Here is a 21,216-nt window from a genome sequence, read left to right on the forward strand (position 1 = left end):
CAGGAGGAGAAAGAGGCGGGGAAGAGGAGGGGAGTCGCCGCTTCCCAAACACTCTCCGGGGGGCTGTGGGCGACGCCCGCCGCCGAGAGTCCGGACCCGCCTGCCCACGGCCCCTTCCCTCCCGCGCCCGCAGCCCGGGAACAAAGTTGCCGAGAGCCAGCGGGCCGAGGGCGCAGCGGGGCGGCGCTCTGGACGCTCTGCGCGCGCCGCTTGGGGGCGGCGGCGGCGCGGCGCGGCGCGAGGGGAGGCAGCAGCAGTTGGAGGGCTTGGCTGAGCGCAGTAGACGTAGCCTCGGCGCGGCGGGAACGGCGGCCTAGGTGACCCGACTTCGCGGCGCCCGGACCTGAGCCGGTCCTCAGACGGCGGCCGCGGTGCCCGAGTGCTTCCCGGGGACCCCGGGCGGCGGCGCGAGCCCCGGAGAGGAGGGGGCGGTCCTGCGTGCGGAGGAGCGGGAGGCTCTTGCACCCCCCCACCCCCCCAGCCTTCCTCCTCACCGAACTCTCTAAAAATGACTCCGGCCCGCTGGGGCCGGGAGGAGCCGCAGCCGCAGTGCCGGAGAGCAGCCGGGAAGGCGTGTAGAGCCAGGGTCCGGAGGGAACCTTCCGGTCGCGCGGCGCGAAGTTGGCGGAGGAAGCAGGAGCTCCCGGCCGCCGGGCGCCGCGCGACCCTCGCTCCGCCGACCCGCCACCGCCGAGGTTTGGCTGATTGGGCCGAGACAGGCGGGGGGCGGGCGGGCAGAGCGCGCAGGGCGGAGGCGGCGGCCGAGGGCGCAGAGACACCCCGGCCCGGGCCGCGGGGGCAGATGGTGTCCTATGTGGATAACAGCTTCCGCCAGGCGGTGATGAAGAACCCGGCCGAGAGGACTCCCCAGTTCCTGACTGGATAATGACGCATGCTCGTAAGCGTTGGGATGGTGACTACAGGGGATCCTGCTGCCAACCGTCTTAAGACAAATAAGCCTTCCTGATCCTTGGGACCATCAGACACTTAGGATCTAACGCTTGAAAGAGTTGCTTCGCTTGTTAGGTATTGGATGCCATTTGTTCAAATCCAAATGCTCTCCTTTTCTGCCGCTGTTATTATTTAATGAGGGGAGAAGAGAATAAAATAGACTCTTCCACTGGCTGCCCTTGGACAAGGCCCAGGAATGGCAACTGGTACCGTTTTTTATTTTTTATTTTTTTCTGATGGAGCCGTCACATCTGGGGATCGTAGATAGATTGCACATATTCACCAAACGTGTGGAAGATGGATGATAATTTTACAAGCAAAATTCATTTCACATTGTCTCCAGAAAGTTCCTATTCTAAAGGGTTGCTTTATCAAAAACAAGGAATATCCTGCTTTGGTCGTGTTGCACTGCCTCTCATGTGCCTTCTGCATCTGTTTGTTTTACAGTTGTCAATCAGTCAGTCTTCTGCATCTGAAAATGCACGTTCCAGGGCTTCCCTGGTGGTGCAGTGGTTGGGAATCCGCCTACCAGTGCAGGGGACACTGGTTCGATCCCTGGTCCAGGAAGATCCCACATGCCACAGAGCAACTAAGCCCGTGTGCCACAACTACTGAGCCTGAGCTCTAGAGCCCGTGAGCCACAACTACTGAGCCCACGTGCCACAACTACTGAAGCCCTCGCACTTAGAGCCTGTGCTCTGCAACGAGAAGCCACCACAGTGAGAAGCCCGCGCACCACAGCGAAGAGTAGCCCCCGCTCGCCGCAACTAGAGGAAGCCTGCGCCCAGCAGCGAAGACCCAACGCAGCCAAAAATAAATAATAAATTAAATAAATAAATAAAAGAAAATGCAGGTTCCCAGTCACAGTGTGATGGAAAAGCAAATTTCAGTGAAATGTTTCAATGCCTTTCAGTGTTTGAAGTTCCTAGTGAAATCACACATGCTGAGAATGTTAGAACCTAGCAAGTTGGGTCAGAAATCATGTCAAAGACCTTTAGTGGAAATTAGAGAGCCGGGAACTGGTGTCTTTGGTTGGTTGATTAGAATAATAATGACTCGAATGGGGGGGGGTCACCAAACAAGACTTGAAGAGACAAAACCTCCACTGTGACGGCGTGTGGATTGTGCCAAAGAAATGAACTGTTAAACTTTCCTGTTTCCATGCCGGTTGTGGAGAACAGAGTGAAAACCGACCAGCACAGAACTTGGCCTGAGTCAGAAGTGGGCCAGTTACTACTGACACGGCAACGTGAAAGCTTCCCTGACGGTCTGAAAGCAGCACATTTCCTCCCACCACACCTTCACAGAGCAAGTCACCTTAGAGAAACCTACCAAACATTTTGAATATTCGTAAGTGTCTACCTTACTAACTTTGATGCTCATTTGGTTATTACTAATGCAAACTCATGTTTATTTATTATTGTTTTAAAGGGAAAGTACTTGGAAATGTGAATGTTTTCCATCTTTACCTGGCTTTTCAAAAATAATCTTCTAAAAGTTTGAAATTTACTCAAAAGTAAAAAAAAAAAAAAAAAAGCATCACTGATGTAGTGGGGATTACTTGACCTCTGGCAACCATTACTGGGAGCCGGATGTGGGTGACTCTTGGGACTCTAGGCTTCTGTAAGGGTTCCTGGGTAAGAAAGAATGGTACACTGAATCTGAGGACATATTTCTTCTTTTATGTGAGAAGGAAGATAATCATGACTGTCTCTTGACCACTTCCCCAGTGTTGGCAGTATATAGAGAAACCTATATACTGGGTTGGGTTTGTGTGTTCCTTGATAATCACAGTGGAAAGGTGAGGTTTTTTAATACTGCTAAAATTTCCTTCATATGGAGGTGCCCAGCTTGATCCTTCAGTTTTCCTGTCAGCCCTTTGTTAAACACTGGCCACATATAATGAGGGATAAATCAGGAACCTGACTATACCCAGCAACTCCCTATCTGAGAACTCCTTCCCAGTCGAAGTAAATCAATAATACTTTCTTGTCGTTTAAGCTTTTTCTACTTTAACCTCCTTTTATTGCTATTTAATATGAAGATACCGTGAGATAAATTTTGTTGGTTCCATCTTTTTAAAAGTAAAGTCATCTCTCATGGCCCATTATCTAGAATATACGCTGTGGTTGCTCACCTGTTTTGTGAGCTTGATGTAGTTACAAAAATATGTGTGGTGTGTATGATTCCAACTTAATGGTCTTTTTTTTAACTCAGCTTTATTACCAAATACACACTCTCAGACACTTCATTCAGTCCTCAATTCTTTTTTTTTTTTAAATATAAATTTATTTATTTATTTTTGGCTGCGTTGGGTCTTCGTTGTTGCACACGGGCTTTTCTCTAGTTGCAGAGAGCAGGGGCTACTCTGCATTGCAGTGCGTGGGCTTCTCATTGCGGTGGCTTCTCTTGTTGTGGTGCACGGGCTTCTCACTGCGGTGGCTTCTCTTGTTGTGGTGCACGGGCTTCTCACTGCGGTGGCTTCTCTTGTTGTGGTGCACGGGCTTTCTCACTGCGGTGGCTTCTCTTGTTGTGGTGCACGGGCTTCTCACTGCGGTGGCTTCTCTTGTTGTGGTGCACGGGCTTCTCACTGCGGTGGCTTCTCTTGTTGTGGTGCACGGGCTTCTCACTGCGGTGGCTTCTCTTGTTGTGGTGCACGGGCTTCTCATTGCGGTGACTTCTCTTGTTGCAGAGCACGGGCTCTAGGCGCGCAGGCTTCAGTAGTTGTGGCTTGCGGGCTCTAGAGCACAGGCTCAGTAGTTGTGGCGCGCGGGCTTAGTTGCTCCGCGGCATGTGGGATCTTCCCGGACCAGGACTCGAACCCGTGTCCCCTGCACTGGCAGACGGATTCTCAACCACTGCACCACCAGGGAAGCCCCAGTCCTCAATTCTTAAGAGATGTTACCTATACATATTTTTGAAGCCACGATTGATTGATTGATTGATTAAAGAGCAATTAAAGGTCCTGCTTCATACAGTTCATGCCTTGGGGACCAGGCTGGGTTTTGTCTCGCATTTCCTTTCTGTTCTCAGTGAAGTGACCCTTCTTCACCCAGGCTCAAGCCTCACCTTTCTTATGAGGCCTTCCTACCCCACCCCGGCCCAGGCGTTCCTGCAGACTGAAGTGCTTTGTCACCACTGCTGCTGTCTGCTTCCTTCTCCAGATTCTGAGCACCTCACTTGCAGGACTCTCTTCGTTGGTTTTACAACTTGAATGTCCTGCCTGTAACGGGATGGGGCTTGACGCAGTGAATGTGCATGTTCACGGTAAGCGTGGGAGGGACGGAGGTGGCGTTTAACTGATGAGCAGGGCTGGATGGCAGTCTGGCAAGAAACACAGGGTTGCACATCGTGGACAGACTTGGTTACGTACAATCCCCATATCAGTTGGAAACCTCCCTACTCTTGTTCTAGTATATCCTACTCACTAATTCACCCTCGGAGAGAAAAAAAATCTGTTTTACAGGCACATTTCCACTGACCCTCAGGACCAGAATAGGTCTTTCTTTATATAAACTCTGGTCTTTTCTTACATAATAGTGTAAATTGCAAGAGATAAAGGAAGTGTTCAGTGCCATATTCCCAGCAGATAATCTCTTTATCTGCAGATAAAGACAGATAATGCCCAGTGTCTGGGCACTAAAATATTTGATGAGTGAATAAATTAATAAATGAGATGAGATGATTGTCTTATTGGCAGTAGGGTTTTGATTAGGGTGTGCTACTCAATAATCTTTCCTACAGTTTACGTAATATACAGTTTCCTTCCAAATTACATTTCTGAAAGGAACGTAGTTTTGAAACACTTATGATACCAAATATTTCTGATTAATAAGTGAGAATAGTCATTAAAAGAAATGTTATAAGCCACTGAAAAAGACATAAAATGAATCAGAAGAATAGAAAATGTTGAAGATAAAATGGAATAAAAAAATTACTTCAGCCAGTGGTTCTCAAAGTTTGGTTCCAATTCAAACAGTATCATCATCACCTGAACCTTGTTAGAAATTCAAATTCTTGGCTTACACCCAAGACCTCCTGAATCAAAAGTCATGTGAGTGGGACCTGAAATCTGTAGTTTATCAGTCATTCCAGGTAATTCTGATGACTTCTAACGTTTGAGAAACACTGAATTAGGCTGATTTACAGAGAAACAAAGACTTAGAAAATTTCTTACTTCTCAGATCTAAAGTATCACTAGACACAAATTGATTCATTAGCATTGATTAACTATACTTTAATGAAAAAGGCATAAAGGTGAAGATTAAGTTCTTTTTTTAAAAATTTATTTTATTTATTTATTTTTGGCTGCGTTGGGTCTTCGTTGCTGTGCGGGGGCTTTCTCTAGTTGCGGTGAGCGGGGGCTACTCTTCGTTGTAGTGCATGGGCTTCTCATTGTGGTGGCTTCTCGTTGTGGAGCACAGGCTCTAGGCGCACGGGCTTCAGTAGTTGTGGCATGTGGGCTCAGTAGTTGTGGCTCGCAGTCTCTAGAGCGCAGACTCAGTAGTTGTGGCGCACGGGCTTAGTTGCTCTGGGGCATGTGGGATCCTCCTAGACCAGGGCTCGAACCCGTGTCCCCTGTGTTAACAGGCGGATTCCCAACCTCTGCACCACCAGGGAAGCCCAAAGATTAAGTTCTTAAAGAGAATGTTGAGGATTCCAAAAATAAATTTGAATAACGTTATTGTCATGGACAACACACATAGTCATATTTCTTGAATTGCTGACTACTTAAACTACACTTTTTTTTTTTTTTGGTCTGGGGAAATACAGGAAGCAGACAATATTAAAAAAAATTCCATATGTAGTTAGGTATAAAACTAATGAATTTAATTTACTTTCTTGAAAATTATTCAGAAAAGACATACAATCAGATTTGTAGGAATGTTATTTTTGGAATAATATTTTATTGTAATAATTTGTAGGAATGTTATTTTGTACTTAAAATTCTGACTATATGTGGTATGATGAGATGATTTCAATGTGTTATATAGGCAGCACAGGACAGTGAACCCTGAGAAAGAGGAAACAAATGAGGGAAACCCAGTGATTGACCCACCTTACTGCCTGAAGATTTCTAGGCCACAACACAGGGTGGGGGGACCCTGAGTGTAGATGTGAGTTCAGGGAGTCAAGGTGGTTGGAGTTCCCAGGACTGAAGCCTGGTTGAGGGTAAAGCTGCACAGAGAGACAGAGACAGACAGAGACAGACATCTCTAGAGGGCCCCAAAGGTGGAGTCTACAGCTGAATGCCGGTCAATTAATGTTTGTGAGGAAGTATTCCAGGTCAAGAAAAGAGAACCCCAAAGAGAACCAGTAGAACAATGCCTGCATCTCACACAGGGCTGGGAGTAGTTGCTGTTTCCTCATCCACAATGGGAAATCCTTGAACTACATGAGATACAGGGGAGAGGACGTGGAAGGGGATTGCCCCACTGGTGGGGAAATCAAGCCCAGATGATTAAAGACTTCTCTCTTCCCACTAACAGAGTTTAAAAGCAAGCTTTGAAAGTCAAGATTTCTTCCAGAGTTAACCCCACTTCCACACTCCCAGGCTGTGCAACCATGACTTCTCTGGCACAAAGAGGCAAGACAACAGAGAAATTAAAGGAGGTTCCACCCACACTCTTCAGGTAACAGACACCCCTTCTCCCAATTACTCTGGCCTGAAGGAAGGGCTCTCCCAGGGCCATTGGTGCCCATGCCACTGGGCATTTTGCTGCCATTTTGCTGTTGCTACACAGCGCAGCTTCATGACTGAGCCTGGTCTTGGGTCAGGGGTGGGAGAGAAAACAAGAAAAAAATGAGACTCCCCACCTCCACACTTTTCTGTTTTCAGGGGCCTCTTTGCTGATCCTCTGACGGGAAAGAGAGGGTCTCTTGGAGTTTTCCTGTGAGCTCCTGCTGTGCAGTTCAGAGACTGGGGACTTTCTCTGGTCCCGGAGTAAAGCCAGGAAAGGAAAGAGCCATAGGAAAACCAAATTTTTGTCACTCAGTTCTTTGAGATTATAATTCATTAGACTGATGCGCCACGTGTGCAAGCGCCAGGCTGACCCGGCTCTGCTCAGAGACACCTTCTGGTCTGAGTCTTCTTGTCCCTGACAGTCGATCACTGTCCCCAGCCTCTGCCACCCCTCGCCCTGCTGTGCAGCCGTCGGGCTCACGCGAGCTTTCCGCATGTATCGCAGAAGTGGGCTATGGCAGTCTGGCCTCTGTCAGAGATCGGGACTGCTCCTGATGTGCTGCTGGGTAAACTACAGCAGTGCCTCTCCCACCCCGCTCAGATGCCTCCCCAGTCCAAGAAGCCTCTGCATTCTGCAGCCAGCTCTTCCCCGGGCCCTGGCAGCCCTTGGTCCAGTGCAGAGCTGCGATGTGAAGTATGCTTCATGGGGCTGGAGTGTTCACTGGGCTCAGGCTGGGCACATGCTGGGGCAGTGTTCAATCTGCCATTTCTGCCCTGCCGGGGGAGCCAGCAGGCACACACATACTCCTGAAAGAAGAGTCCAGGCTTCCCACGTCCCTCCTGTTAGTCCCAGAGGAACTCCCATCAGCCAAGGGGGCTAGTCTTCCCTACACAGTATTATACACTAAATGGTCCAAAAGGGTTGTTTATGTACTTCTTAATGAAAAAAGTTTAATGAGAGAGCTTAAGATTTTAAATGGAATGTTGGGGATTCAGAAAATTAGTGAAACATTTTGGAAAATAGATTATTTTCATGGAAGATATACACAGTTATATTTTTTGAGTCATTTGCTTACTATAAAAAGAAGAAAACTTCCTTTCTTTAGTTTAGAAAATACAGGAAACGAACAATAGCCAAAAAATACTCTAGATGTAAGTAGGTAAAACATTAGTGAGTTCAATTTACTTTCTAGAAGATTAGTCAGAAAAGACTTTGTAATCATATATGCTTTATTGGATTATTTAAATTTCTGGGAATACAGTCCTAAAATGAGAGGATTCTAAGTGATTACAGTATACATATAAATTTTACACTAGACATGGATATCAGCAATATTAGAGCAGTGTCCTTTCCTGGGTCAAAATGTCAAGTATATATTCTGAGATGTCAGTAGCAGATGTTATGATATCAGGACGCTGTAAAAATTAAGCCATGGCCCATTGGCACAAAGATGGAGAAAATGACCACAGGAACCAAAGAGAAAGCTTCAAACTCACCTGATGTATGAATGTCTGATTTATGCCTGAACAGGCACGCATTGCATGTGGGTGTAAAATAGACTTCTCAATAAATCTGCTGTGGTATTTACCTAATGCCATCCACGAAAGTCAATTTCATGTGGATTGAGTTCAATGGGAAAGACAAATTCATCAGTTTAAAAGGAGTGAATATTAAAAGAAAATCTTTTTGACCCTTTTTTACACAGGGATTTCCTAATAAAGAAACAAAAACCATAAATTGAATAAGAAAAATGATCAATTAACTACAAACATTAAGCATTTCTGTTATCAAAAGTCATCTTAATGGAAGAGAAATGCTGGGAAAAACACTGTAATCCATAAAACTAGCAAAGGATAAGTGACCAGAATATATCAAGAGACCTGAAAATCTATAAGACCAGTATAAGTCCACTACCCCAAGCACAGAAGGACAAAGCAATAAGTTCACAGGAAAGAAAGACAGATATACATAAAAAGATGCTCAAACTCATTGGATATCAGAGAAATAAAAATTAAAATCACAATCACTACCTTCAGATATTTTTTAAAATAACATTTAAAATATTAATATTTTATTTTAATAATGTTAAAATAATATTTTTTAAAAAATATTAAGCTCTGGTGATGACAAGAGAAACCCAAAATATCTCATGTTATGGGAGTAAAAATTGGTACAGTTCTCTTGGAAATCAACCTCTAGTGAAATTCAAGTTGAACATATTTAGAATCCTGATTGAATAATCTAGACAAGAACAAGTGCTATATGTGGCAGGTACAAATTGGTCATAACAACGTAATATATAATCACCAAAATAATAATAAAAAAGAAACTCTGGCCAATCTCAATTCCATTACTGGTGAAATGGCTAAGTAAATCTAAGTATAGTCTCATTAAAGAACGTCATATGTCCTGATTTCAAACTATATTCCAAAGCTACAGTAATCAAAGTGATATGGTACTGGCATAAAAAAATACATAGACCAATAGAACAGGATTGAGAGCCAGGAAATTAACCTGTGCATATACATTCAACTAATCTCTGACAAGACGAAGAACACACAGTGAGGAAACGATAGGTTCTTCAATACATGATGTTGGGAGACTTTTAAGTTCCTTCCTGCATAGGGCAGTGCTTAGGTGTTACCAGGGCTAAGAAGTGCTCAAAGGAATTAGGAAAGCTCTTGGACTTTCCCAGCAGTCCAGTGGTTAAGAATCCACACTTCCACCGTAGGGGGCGTGGGTTCAATCCCTGGTCAGGGAACTACGATCCCACATGCCTAGCAGCACTGCCCAAAAAAACCCAAAGGAAAGCTCTTATCCAAAGCACTGGGTGGTGCTTAGCAATCCTGAAGCAATCCTGACTGCAGGCTTCTAAAACACTGGACCCACGAGGGTTGAGGGATCCAGTGCCAGGGGTCCTTAGCCCCTGAATGGGAATATCTAAACCTGGGAGTCACCTAGCAAGGCAGGGTCCTGATGGACCGTAGTGACCATGATCCTGGAATTCTCACGCCTCTTCCTTCTTGACCCACCACTGACTCATCTGCCTCAAAGGTCATGGGATTCCTTCTCTTCTAAGTCAGATCAGTGCTTAGTAACCACTCAGAAGAGCTTCTCTTTCCAGTGGGTACTTCCTGCCATGACGATGGGATAGAGGGGGAACACTCATCCCACATCACCCTTTGCTGGGACCCACAGCTTACAGTGCAACCAGGCCTTAGAATCTAGTTTCCAGAAACTCAAATGGAAGCCTCCACCGCAACATCATCAAAACCTGGCGTACGTAATTTATTCAGCAAAACAAATATCTAGCAAAGGCCAATGTTGATAAACTTGACAGTCTAGATGAAACGGGTAAATTCATTGGAAGATACACACTACTAAGGCCCCCTGAAGATAGAAGTAAGTAAAATGAATAGCTGGATATCCATTAACAGAATTGCATCTGTAATTTAATAAATTACTCTCAGACTTCTGTCTTGAGCAAAAATGAAGTAGCAGGGATGGAATTTGCTCTTCTATCTTAAACAAGGACAACCCAGAAATGTGACATATAAAGGCAACAGTTTTCAGACGTTTGACAGTAAGCATCACAGGAGAGTAAACTTAGAGAGAGGGACCAAAGGAGGGGAGCCTTGTGACAGTCCCATTTTACTGCCTGGAGATTTCCAGACTTGTCACAGGGAAGGGAAACCCAGACAGAGCCCAGTGGTCTCCCTGAGTTGAAGAGACAGGGTTGGAAGTTCAGTAAAACCAAGGTGGCTGGAGTTCCCAGGATTGAGTACTAGTTGAGGGTAGAGTTGCACAGAGGGAGCTCCAGAGAGCTCCCACAGCAGGAGCCTTCATCTAAGTACAGATCAGTGAATGCTTGTGAGGAAAATATCCAAGATCAAGGAAAGAACCACCCCAAAGGGGTAGATGGAGCAATACCTCAGGTCACACAGGGCTGGGAATAGTTCCCACTATCCAGAGTGAAAAACCCTCACAGTACAGGGCATATCTTTTAGAATACTTGGGGGGGCAGGGGGGTTGGTATTGTCCCAGTGGTGGGGAAAATCCAGCCCAGATTAAAGACTTCTCTGCTTTCTCCTTACACCATTTATAAGCAAGCCTTGAAAACTGGAGATTCTTCCAGAGTTAACACCACCTTCTGGCCTAGGACTGTGGTGGTCCTCAAGTCAAAGCAACAATAGAAAACACTTAAGAAGATTTCACACACACACCCCACTTTGGACAATAGGGGCCTCTTTCTGGCCCCTCTGGAAAAAGGAAAAAAGGGCTCTCTCTTGGGACAAGGCTTCCCCGTCTGCCATTTTACTGTTGCCACTCACTGCACCTTTTTGACAGTGGCTGATCTTGGGGCAGCACTGGAAGAGAAAAAGAAAAGATAAAAAGAAAAAAAATGATTTCCTCCCACACCTTTCTGTTTGCAGGAACCTCTTTTCCTGGTCCTCTGGCTAGAAATCAGGTGTTTGTGTCTGAGCTTTTGCTGCATGCTTATGCTGTGCAGATCAGAGAACTGAGTCTTCCTTCAATTCAGTCAGTGCCAGGAAGGAGCAGAGGAAAAATAATTCCACCAACTCACCTCCACTGTGGGTAATTATTCAAGTCTTAATTTCTCTCCTCATTTCACTTTCTAGTTTTAATTTTTCACATTCCTCACATGGTTACTTTTTATGGTCAGTTCAGAGTTTTCAGTTGTAATCTGTAGGTGAGACAGACTATGGAGAATGTATTCCATTTTGGCCAGTGCCAGAGTCAATACAAAACTTTTCAGTATGCAACAATTCTTGGACCCCTTCCAAAGATGAGGGCATTATTAGATTGCTTTAAATAATCCCTAAGCAAATATCTGAAAATCTAGTTATAATTTCTTTTCCACTACAACTTCATAGAAATACATATACTCCCCAAATTATTCCCTAAGCAACTTCTCTTTAAAGAGAGAGAGCAAAAGATGGAGAGATGGAAGGAGAAAGGGGAGTGGGGAGAGAAAGATTGATTCTTCTAAAATAGAAGAAAAAAGCAAAAAAAATTTTTCCTTATGATAAGCTCTCCTAGAATCTACTCTTTTAACAGCTTTCCTATCTACCATACATCAGTGTTAACTAGAGTCATTATGTTGGACAACACATCCCCAAAGAGATTGATTTCAATGTCTGATTACTTTACAAAGTTTTAAGATCTAAGTCAGTAACACTCTTTGAAATGAATTTTGACTGTTGACAGCTTGGATGTTTTGTGCATGTAAGAAATTAAGTTTATTGTCCATCCTTGAAAATGTATATTCTAGGTATTTTCACTCTACATATCTTCCTTAAAAGTACTGCAGTATCCCAGCATCTAGGTCTTATTATCTATACTACTACCACTCTGATAAAATATGTGTATATTCCTAAAACTCTCTGTTCATCATTGAGAGCTACTAATAGCAACATTGAGGAATCAGATCATACACAGTCTATATTTTGCCAGTTAAAATGAATTTCTGAGCCATGTACCTGAACAATAACTTAATTCACATCTTTATTTAATATTTCTCATCGCTTCTTGAGCTGCTAATTATGTCTACATTATAGTAACTTTTTTTGGTTACATAGCCTTTGCTTTTAATAATTTTCCTACACATTCATTCATTTGTTCCAATATATTTTTGATGTCTCTCATATCCTTAACCTGGTGTTTCATCCCTGGAATGTGGCTGGGAAGAGGACTAACATTGGCCTTCGCTTCTTGTAGTCTGCAAACTAGAAAAGAAGACCCAAAATCTATTGTGAGTTTTACAAAGGGAAAGAATAAGCTGTTCTTGAGGTCATATTATAATTGACCTAATCTAGTTTGGTAAACTGAGGATTAAAAGAGGAATTGGATTTAGCCAGATGAGTGGAGGGAGAAGAGAATTCTGCGCTGCCCTTGAGTTCCGACAAGGACTCTCTGGACGGAGAATCCTCTGTGCTTTTTGTTCATGCATTTGGCTGCGTTTCCACACCCGTGTATTCTTTAATCTCTAGCAACTTCAGATGGCAAATGAAAAGTACATGTATCCTACCCAATAAAATAAAAGAGATTACTTTTATTTAAATAAAATAGAAAAGACAAATGTACATCGTTAACATTATCACCACTTTAAAAAATAATGCAGCCATTATGTCTCCTGAAGGTAAAATGAAGTTAAACACAGTGAAGTATAATTGATTTTCCCCATTCTAGAAGTCACCAGGATAGGAGCCCCTCAGCTACTAGAACTCCCGAGACCTTGGTCAGGTTGGTGACCTGTTCCTGATCATTTGGGTCCACACCAAATGAAAGGTCTGAGAGGGAAAGAGAAAGAGCGTGAGAGGAAATTACAAATGAGGGAACTTCTGGCAACATTAATAAAGCTTATTATACCACATTCATAATCCAGAAACACCCCTATCCAGCCCTGGGGTCTTTGAACATAGTGGGGTAAGAGTGGGAAGGTGGAAAAGAGACTGAAATGGTCCTCCGCGCTGACACACAGAAGTAGAAAAATATCCTCAGAGTTAAGTAGCATATCATTCCTACTTGTCCAGGATTCCTTGCAAAGTCCTATAATCCAGTTACGAGAGTTTCCCACATTCACCTCCCAGTAATGTTTGCCAGTGGTGAAGGTCTGAGCGCCCCACGAAGGAGTATTCTCTGAACTTGCTGGATTACGGGGCACGTCTTGATGGTCAGGACTGCACTGCAAACGTCTCAGGTCTTCAGTCAGAGCCACATGACAATTTCTTATTTTATGATCCAACGTAACATACACTTTAGTCAAAAGAAAACAGCAAAGTCAAAGAACAGAGTTTTAAAGTTCTGGGGGACGGACAAGTGTGGCGGTGTTGTGGCAGAGGTTTAGCAACCAAATCTCTGGAACAAAGCAAAGCTGGTTTGTCTTATTTGCTGGGAATATTCCAGCCCACCGTGACCATTTTCAAGGTGCCAGCCATTTAGTAATTGCTCCTAAAATTCTGGAACTTGTAACAATTCGCTCCCATGAGCATGTCAGTACCAGCTAGCTCCAGAACACCCCTTTACCAAAGGTGACTAGACAGAGTGTGTCACTGGAAATCCAGAGAAAGAACAGGAAGGGCTTCCTGTCTATCTAAAGAGCCAGAAAATCTCTAATCGTACAACTAGATGAAGGAAAATTTTGAGAATACATAAAGATGTAGGATATCAGGCTCTGGCTTATTTTCACTAACTCCTTAAAAACTGGGGAGTTCATTCATAGATGTCAAGAAAATAGCAAAATGGCCCTTAATCCACTTAAGTCCTCTCATTAATCCACTCTTACAAAATAAAATATAATAGTAATAAATACATTATACATTATATTTTAAATATGATATTGTTGTTATTTTTAGTCCTAAATAGTGATCACATTGCTTAACATTTAAGCAAGCAAAAATAAAATACACCAAAAACCCATTTGTGCCTTTTTTTGGAAGTGATTTCTCTCTTAGGATTTCTAATGGAGCCATCGCTGAATCAGAATCCAACTCATCCCATCTCAGGCCTGCTTCTCCTTTGTCTGCCAGGCTCACCCTTCAGTTGCATTTGTCTTAAGGGGCCCTCTATGCAACAAATCATGGGTTCAATTTGTTTTGTGGTTGTACTTGTTGTATATAAAAATACTTCTGAGCTTTTTAAAAGTCTTGTAATCTTTCAAATGTAATTATTACATTCAATATTCAGATAAACATTTAAATAACAACATTCAGGTGATTCTAAGAATCTGAATATCCACATATAACCACAGTTAACTACAAGATGAAATACACTGAATGGATATGCAGTTTTATAAGGCAGTGTGTTCTTTTTTTTTTTAATTTTAACTCACCACAAGTAACTATATAAGAAACTGTCATATTCGATTGATTGTTTTTGACAGGCTTCAGTTAGCTTTCTCTGACTGATAATTAACAATAAATTATAAAGTTAGTTATAAAGCAGGGCCTGCTTCCCTGTTCTCTGCAAAGAACAGACAGAGCAATGAAGAGAGATCATCAGCATGTCTCTAGTCGTGAAGGAAATATTACTGCCTTCACACAGAGAGCTGCCTCTTACCTCGGAAGCTGTTAAGCCTTTCCAACATCCCAGTGATGGCCCATGTACTGAGCTGTGGGTCCATAGGCTGAGGAATGTACAGCTGCATTAAGTGACTCCTGTAAAAAAAAAAAAAAAGACCCACTTACTAATAGGCCCAAAGGTATCATTAGCAATCCATTGATGGTGCTTCATCAGAATCCTCATAATTAGGTTTGAAGGGTGTGAATTTAACTCCTCAGATGGAGGAACACAACAGTTGCTATTATATTTTACAATCTGTTTCCCTGCTCTTAGCATATCGATCTTAGTAGAATATGTCACCTCCATCATAATTGTGTCTGTTTCCTCCCTTCTAGCTTCCCTAGGGGATCCACACAGCAATTCTCATTTAATTCCTGAAATCTAATAGGTGGCAAATAGTTGGAACTTGCCATCTGATACATATGGAACATCAGCACTATGTTCTTTCTTTTTTTTAATTTTTATTTTTATTTTATTTATTTATTTTTTTTCATTTTCTTTTAATTTATTTATTTATTTTTGGCTGTGTTGGGTCTTTGTTTCTGTGCGAGGGCTTTCTCTAGTTGCGGCAAGCGGGGGCCACTCTTCATCGCGGTGCGCGGGCCTCTCACTATCGCGGCCTCTCTTGCTGTGGAGCACAGGTTCCAGACGCGCAGGCTCAGTAGTTGTGGCTCACGGGCCTAGTTGCTCTGCGGCATGTGGGATCTTCCCAGACCAGGGCTCGAACCCGTGTCCCCTGCATTGGCAGGCAGATTCTCAACCACTGCGCCACCAGGGAAGCCCCTTTATGTTCTTTCTTGATGATTCTACCTCACTCCTCGTCTCAGCATCCGGCTACCTGCTGCCTCTCTGAGCTTATCTGCCTTTCCCATAGACGACCAGGAATAATCCTCAAATATCAATAATTAGAATTTGGAAATTAGGGGCAAGAAAAATAGTTGTCTCTTTGCAACTTCTACAGGAAGGCTTGCAACTGAAACTACACTCCCCTCAACCCTACTTTCACCTAAGGGTAGACTATATAAAACCTGGCAGACTTTTAGAGAAGGAAGGAATAAACGCAGACAGAAAGAAACTTCTCATTAAAAAGGGAGGGTCCATCTCAACAGAAATAACCTGATCACTATCACAATTACCATGATTTGAATAGAGGGGCAAACTTACCTTTTCATTGTGTCTCCCACACCCTGTAAAGAGAAAGAAAGGAAGGCTTAGCTTTCAGCACAAGCTCTCCTGTTTGTTTAGTCTAGTTTGAGGATATGAGATTATACCGGGAAATTCACTATCTCCAGTTTTCTTCCTTGGGGAAAATCATTTGCCATTTCCCTTATCCTTAAAAAGATGAAACCAGTCTCACATTTACATACAGTTGATAAAATCATAATCTTGATAAAATTGAAAGTCAGAAGATGTTCTTAGGGTACACGAATGGCTGTGTATTGTTGTAATCTACAGCAGGATTCACAGCGTTCCCCAAAGTTCTTATAAGGGTGTGAAAGCTAGAACTTCACAACAGAAAGAAGGCATACCTCCCATATTCACACATATTACCGAGTACACATACAAAGTTAAATTATCTGCTCCCAAGCTGCTCTCTTGCAGCTGGTCGGAAACTGTAAATATAGTCATCCCTGAGTATATGAGGGGAATTCATTCCAGGACCCCTTGTATACCAAAATCCATGGATGCTCAAATCTCTTATATAAAATGGCACAGTATTTCCATATAATGTATGCACATTTTCCTGTATTCTTTAATCACCTCTAGATTACTTATAATACCTAATATAATGTAAATGCTATGTAAATAGTTGTCAGCATCGACAAATTCAAGTTTTGCTTTTTGGAAATTTCTGGGTTAAAAAAAAAAAAATTTTCCATCGGCAGTTGGCTGAATCCCCGGATGTGAAACCTATAGGGATATGGAAGGCTAACTGTATAGTAGAGGAATATAACAAGAAGGTTTGGGAGATTTTCTTCTGGATCTGTTACTTGAACTTTTCCACATAGTTATCCTTCTTCCATATAAGGCAAAAGTGATGTTTCGTCTCCAGATTATACTGGAGGAGCAAAAACCACCATCACAGAGGCAGAAGAAGAATCTGGACTTTGGAACCAGAAAAATAATGGAGGCCAAAAAGGATATAACTTCAGTGGCTATAAATGCTTTCCAAGCTGGATGGTGTTCAGCACCCTAACATCCTTCCTTAGTCCTTACCTGGAGCATGTCCACATCTGCTTTAAGGCACAGTTCCTTCAGCTCCTCATATACTCTTCTCAGGAGTTTCCCCATATGAACCATTCTGGCTACATTTCTCCTGAGTCGCTGAAAAACGATCTTGCCTTCAATTGCCAACATCTCTAAATGTTTTTGCTTTTCTTCCTGGAGATATTGATATACCTTAGGGTATTCAGCTCCTATCATCACCATCCGTAGATTTACAAAACCCTGCAGTGACATTGGATTAATTAGATCATGTATCTGGATGGTTTTATTCTTCTCTTATCATCTATTGTCTACGTGTTATGTATAGAATACTTGTCTTAGTTTGTTTGGGCTACTATAACAAAAGCACAATAGACTGCATAACTTATAAATAACAGAAATTTACTTCACACAGTTCAGTAAAGTGGGAAATCCAAGATCAGTGCCAGCAGATTTGGTGTATGGTGAGAGCCACTGCCTAGATAGCTATCTTTTTTTTTCTTTTTTTTTGCTTAATAATGATTAAAATATATTCCACTTTACAAAGCACATTCACATAATTGGTTTTCATTTTTTTACCATATGCATGTATTTTTTTTAATTTAAGTGTAGTTGATTTACAATACTGTGTTAATTTCAGGTATACAGCAAAGTGATTTGGTTATACATACATATATATATATATGTATATATCTATATTCTGTTTTTTCCCAATTCTTTTCCATTATAGGTTATTACAAGATATTGAATATAGTTCCCTGTGCTATAAAGTAGGTCCCTGTTGTTTATCTATTTTATATATAGTAGTGTGTATATGTTAATCCCAAACTCCTAATTTATCCTTCCCCCACTTTCCCCTTTGGTAACCATAAGTTTTTTTTCTATGCCTGTGGGTCAATTTCTGGTTTGTAAATAAGTTCATTTGTATCATTTTTTTTTTTAGATTCCACATATAAGTGATATCATATGATATTTGTCTTTCTCTGACTTACTTCCCGTAATATGGTAATCTCTAGGTCCATCCATGTTGTTGCAAATGGCATTATTTCATCCTTTTTCATGGCTGAGTAGTATTCCATTGTATAAATATACTACATCTTCTTTATCCATTCATCTGTCGATGGACATTTAGGTTGCTTCCATGTCTTGACTAGATAGTCATCTTTTGGTTGTGTCCTCACATGGCAGAAGGGGCAAGCCTCCACAGGGCTTCTTTTATAAGAATCCCATTCATAAGGACTCTGCCTTCATGACCTAATCACCTCCCAAAGGCACGACCTCCTAACACCATCACTTTGGGGGTTAGAATTTCAAAATTTGAACTTGGTGGCGGGGGGGAGGGGGGAACCCAAACTTTTGGACCATACCTTCTGTTTTCTCTGCTCCAGAAGGATGTGTTCTCAGAGAGCTGCTGGTTCACTCCCTTTGCTTCTTTAGATCTCTACCCTGATGTAATGCTCATAATGAGTCTTCCCTGACCAGCATACTTTCTCCCCAAACCTGTACTATTTATACACATCCCTGCTTTAATTTTCTCCCAAGAACTTAACAGATGTGAGGTAATATAAATGTTACTCTTTTTTATTTGTTACATGACTTCTCTTATTAGATTATAACCAACTGAGGTCAGTGATTTTCCTCTTTTTGTCCATTTCTGTATCTCTTTGTGGGCCTAGAACAGTGAGCAATGCATCATATGCCCTCCTATGAATGAGTGGTTTATTAGGAAATCCATCCTAAATGATCAAGATAATTTTATTATTGCCTTTGGTATTTTCACAGCACTGTATGCAGGTTTCGGTTTAACGACATATTCTCTACTATAGCCTGTTGATATGTCTTCTTTAGAAGTGATTGAGTTCTTTGAAAATAAAAATGTAGTTTATTTTTATTAAACCTTCAGTTTCAGGTTCCCAGTTCATATATGTGAATCAATGAATGATACAACCCAAAATCCTTAGGTAGGCGTTCACAGTCTTGCCATGGCTATAATTACATTTCTAGCCATAACTCTCACTGCCTGCTTCATACCCTATGTGCTAATTAATAGGAGCTACTTGCAGGTCCTAGACAATTCCATGATTTGTCTCATTTTTAGCTTTCTTGTCCCTTAGGTGTCTGTGTCATAAATACCCATGAATTTACAGATTCTACTAACACATTAGCATTGGGATGATTTTTACTTGTTTGAGAAGCTTTTCTTAACATTCAAAGTTTATTAATCTCCTACAGAACTCTATTTTTACCTCCATCCCAGTGACCATTGCCTTTTGTTTTGTGATACTGCATTTTCTTGTCCCTGCTGAAGTACAATGTTAGTGGTAGACATTGCTTTATCAAGAAAATCAGGAAAAATCTTTTAGTTACATATTGCGTTCATTCAACATGAAATCCTACATTGAAGGTCATGTTTTTCTATATGTAGCTCTCTCTGATCACTCACTCAGGGGACATTATGATTTAATTCAAGTTCTTCCACTGTAAGTTATGAGGATATTTGTCCCAAGCTGGTTCCAGTGGATCCAGGGTCTACTGCTTACCTCCCATACTCTGAATATGTTGGTCACTTTTTTTATATTGCTCTGATTTTCTTTTTTCTTTTTCCAAATAGACTTCATTTGCATCAGAAGGTTCTCCTGCAAAATAACTATAAATTAGAGTACTAGAAAAGTAAAGGTAGTACATTTCAGATACTTAAAAGAAGATAGAAGGGGATGAACATGGGACAAACAGTAAAGAGAGCAGAGATGTCAGTGATTTTCCTTGGGAACACTAACTGATAAATCTGAGAGATCAACCAAAAATAGAATGCCTAAATTTAGAAAATGTAATCAATTATCTGAGGAATCTAACACTGATAGTGTAGTAACCTGGTCAATTTTCAGAAGTGAATCTTGCTTTATATTTAATTGTGAAATATTAGCCCTCAGTTTTCCTATGGCACTATAAGAAAATATTGGCCAGTGTTTCTAAATCTGCTATAATTAGAACAGGATCATCGTAATCATGGTTGTAGGAGCCAATGACTGTTACTGAAACTAGAGATTTATCCACCACGTTACTTACACTGAAATACCAGCACCCTAATCCTCATCAATTTCATCATCATTCCTCTCTTTCAGCCCAACAGAATTTAAACTTCAGGAGAGCAAGAATGTTGTCTAGTTTCTTCACCGCTTTATCCTTAGATTTCAGAATAGTGCCTGGCACATGGTGTTCAGAAATTCTATTTGTTTATTACATAAAATAATAATAAGAATCAATGTATTTGCCTCATTGCCTATCAGATACAGGGTCGTCCACACTTCAAAGTGCATTCAGAGATATTACTTACCCTGTAGTGCTCTGCAACCTGCTTTACTGGATAGTGTTCATGCGCGGCATGCTCTGGGGAATGAGAGCAGAACAAACACAGCAGGCTCGTGTCAGCTTGACAGAAGTAGAGCTTTACCACTTGGTGTATCCTACACATCTGCTTGGCAGAGCTAGGTAACTGGCAGACAACTGATTCTCTGGTAGGAAGAATATGCTCCTTAGCAAGAATAGTGCTTTTGAAGTCCATTTTCGGAGATATTGCCTTGCACACAGGACAGCAAGTAGCTGTCTGGGCATCTTCCCACAAGAGACAGAGGCAAGGAGTACAAAATCTGTGCCCACAGCTAATGGTGACAGGGTCTGTGAAATTGTCCTTGCAGATGGAGCAGATGAACTCACTGGGGAAACACTGCGTGAAAGCAGATTCCATGTTTCTGAGAAGATAAAAGGAAAGGACATTCTTTACCCTTGGCATGTGAGTTGAACTTTGAGCCTTCTCTCACTAATACACATATGTACCATAGGAGGACAGGCCATGTTTTGAATAGGATGGCGAGGCACAAAGAGAGGCCTACAGACTGGTAAAATGCATTATTATTTTCTAACATTGGCCTCCAGCACTACTTCTCATTTCCCTAGTAGAAATCCAGTATTTTTCACATATATTATCTCTCTTTCAAAGACAAAGAAATCAGAGGTTCTGGGCTCATTCATAGGCAGTGGGTCATACTGTGTCCAAAACTATCACAATTTTCCCCTTTTTTCCTCTCTCTGATTGGTTAGCACAGGGTATTTGTTCCAATTCTGGCCAACGAAATAAGAAACTAAGACTCCTAGGACAATTCCAGAAGAGATTTTCTTGCTTCAGAAGAGATGCGTGGAATTAAAAAAAAACCCTGCTTTTTCTGTTTCTGGACATTTTTTGGATACAATACCCTTTTGCAAAGCCATCTTGTGGTCACAACGTGAACTAGCCTAA

The 21,216-nt window shown here is 42.0% G+C and overlaps 2 protein-coding genes across 8 annotated transcripts in view; one reads left to right on the forward strand and one right to left on the reverse strand.

Moving 5' to 3' along the window:
- The first annotated feature begins 242 nt into the window (after nucleotides 1–242).
- NAALAD2 (N-acetylated alpha-linked acidic dipeptidase 2) overlaps nucleotides 243–21,216 on the forward strand; it is a 135,164-nt gene continuing 114,190 nt past the window's right edge. For 2 of the 6 annotated variants that reach the window (XM_007188914.3, XM_028168170.2), the window contains exons 1-3: nucleotides 243–2,301; nucleotides 6,441–6,584; nucleotides 20,618–20,712. The gene's annotated coding sequence lies outside the window, so the exon portion shown is untranslated. Of the gene's footprint in view, nucleotides 2,302–6,440; nucleotides 6,585–11,068; nucleotides 11,232–20,617; nucleotides 20,713–21,216 lie in introns of all 6 variants that reach the window. The other 4 variants (XM_057552935.1, XM_057552936.1, XM_028168172.2 and 1 more) reach the window with 4 other exon arrangements.
- Nucleotides 12,919–20,667, reverse strand: LOC103014966 (tripartite motif-containing protein 77). 2 transcript variants are annotated; one of them, XM_057552939.1, is made up of 6 exons: nucleotides 20,257–20,667; nucleotides 19,463–19,558; nucleotides 16,935–17,165; nucleotides 15,882–15,904; nucleotides 14,715–14,812; nucleotides 12,919–13,412 (listed from the first exon to the last, which is right to left on the reverse strand). In XM_057552939.1, exons 1-6 carry the CDS (start codon nucleotides 20,665–20,667, stop codon nucleotides 12,919–12,921), a joined length of 1,353 nt encoding a protein of 450 aa, XP_057408922.1. The 2 variants fall into 2 exon arrangements, with proteins under 2 accessions (XP_057408922.1, XP_057408923.1); XM_057552940.1 differs by lacking the exon at nucleotides 16,935–17,165.

The sequence above is a fragment of the Balaenoptera acutorostrata genome, chromosome 9 (genome assembly GCF_949987535.1).
Source record: "Balaenoptera acutorostrata chromosome 9, mBalAcu1.1, whole genome shotgun sequence".
Taxonomy (NCBI): Eukaryota; Metazoa; Chordata; class Mammalia; order Artiodactyla; family Balaenopteridae; genus Balaenoptera; species Balaenoptera acutorostrata.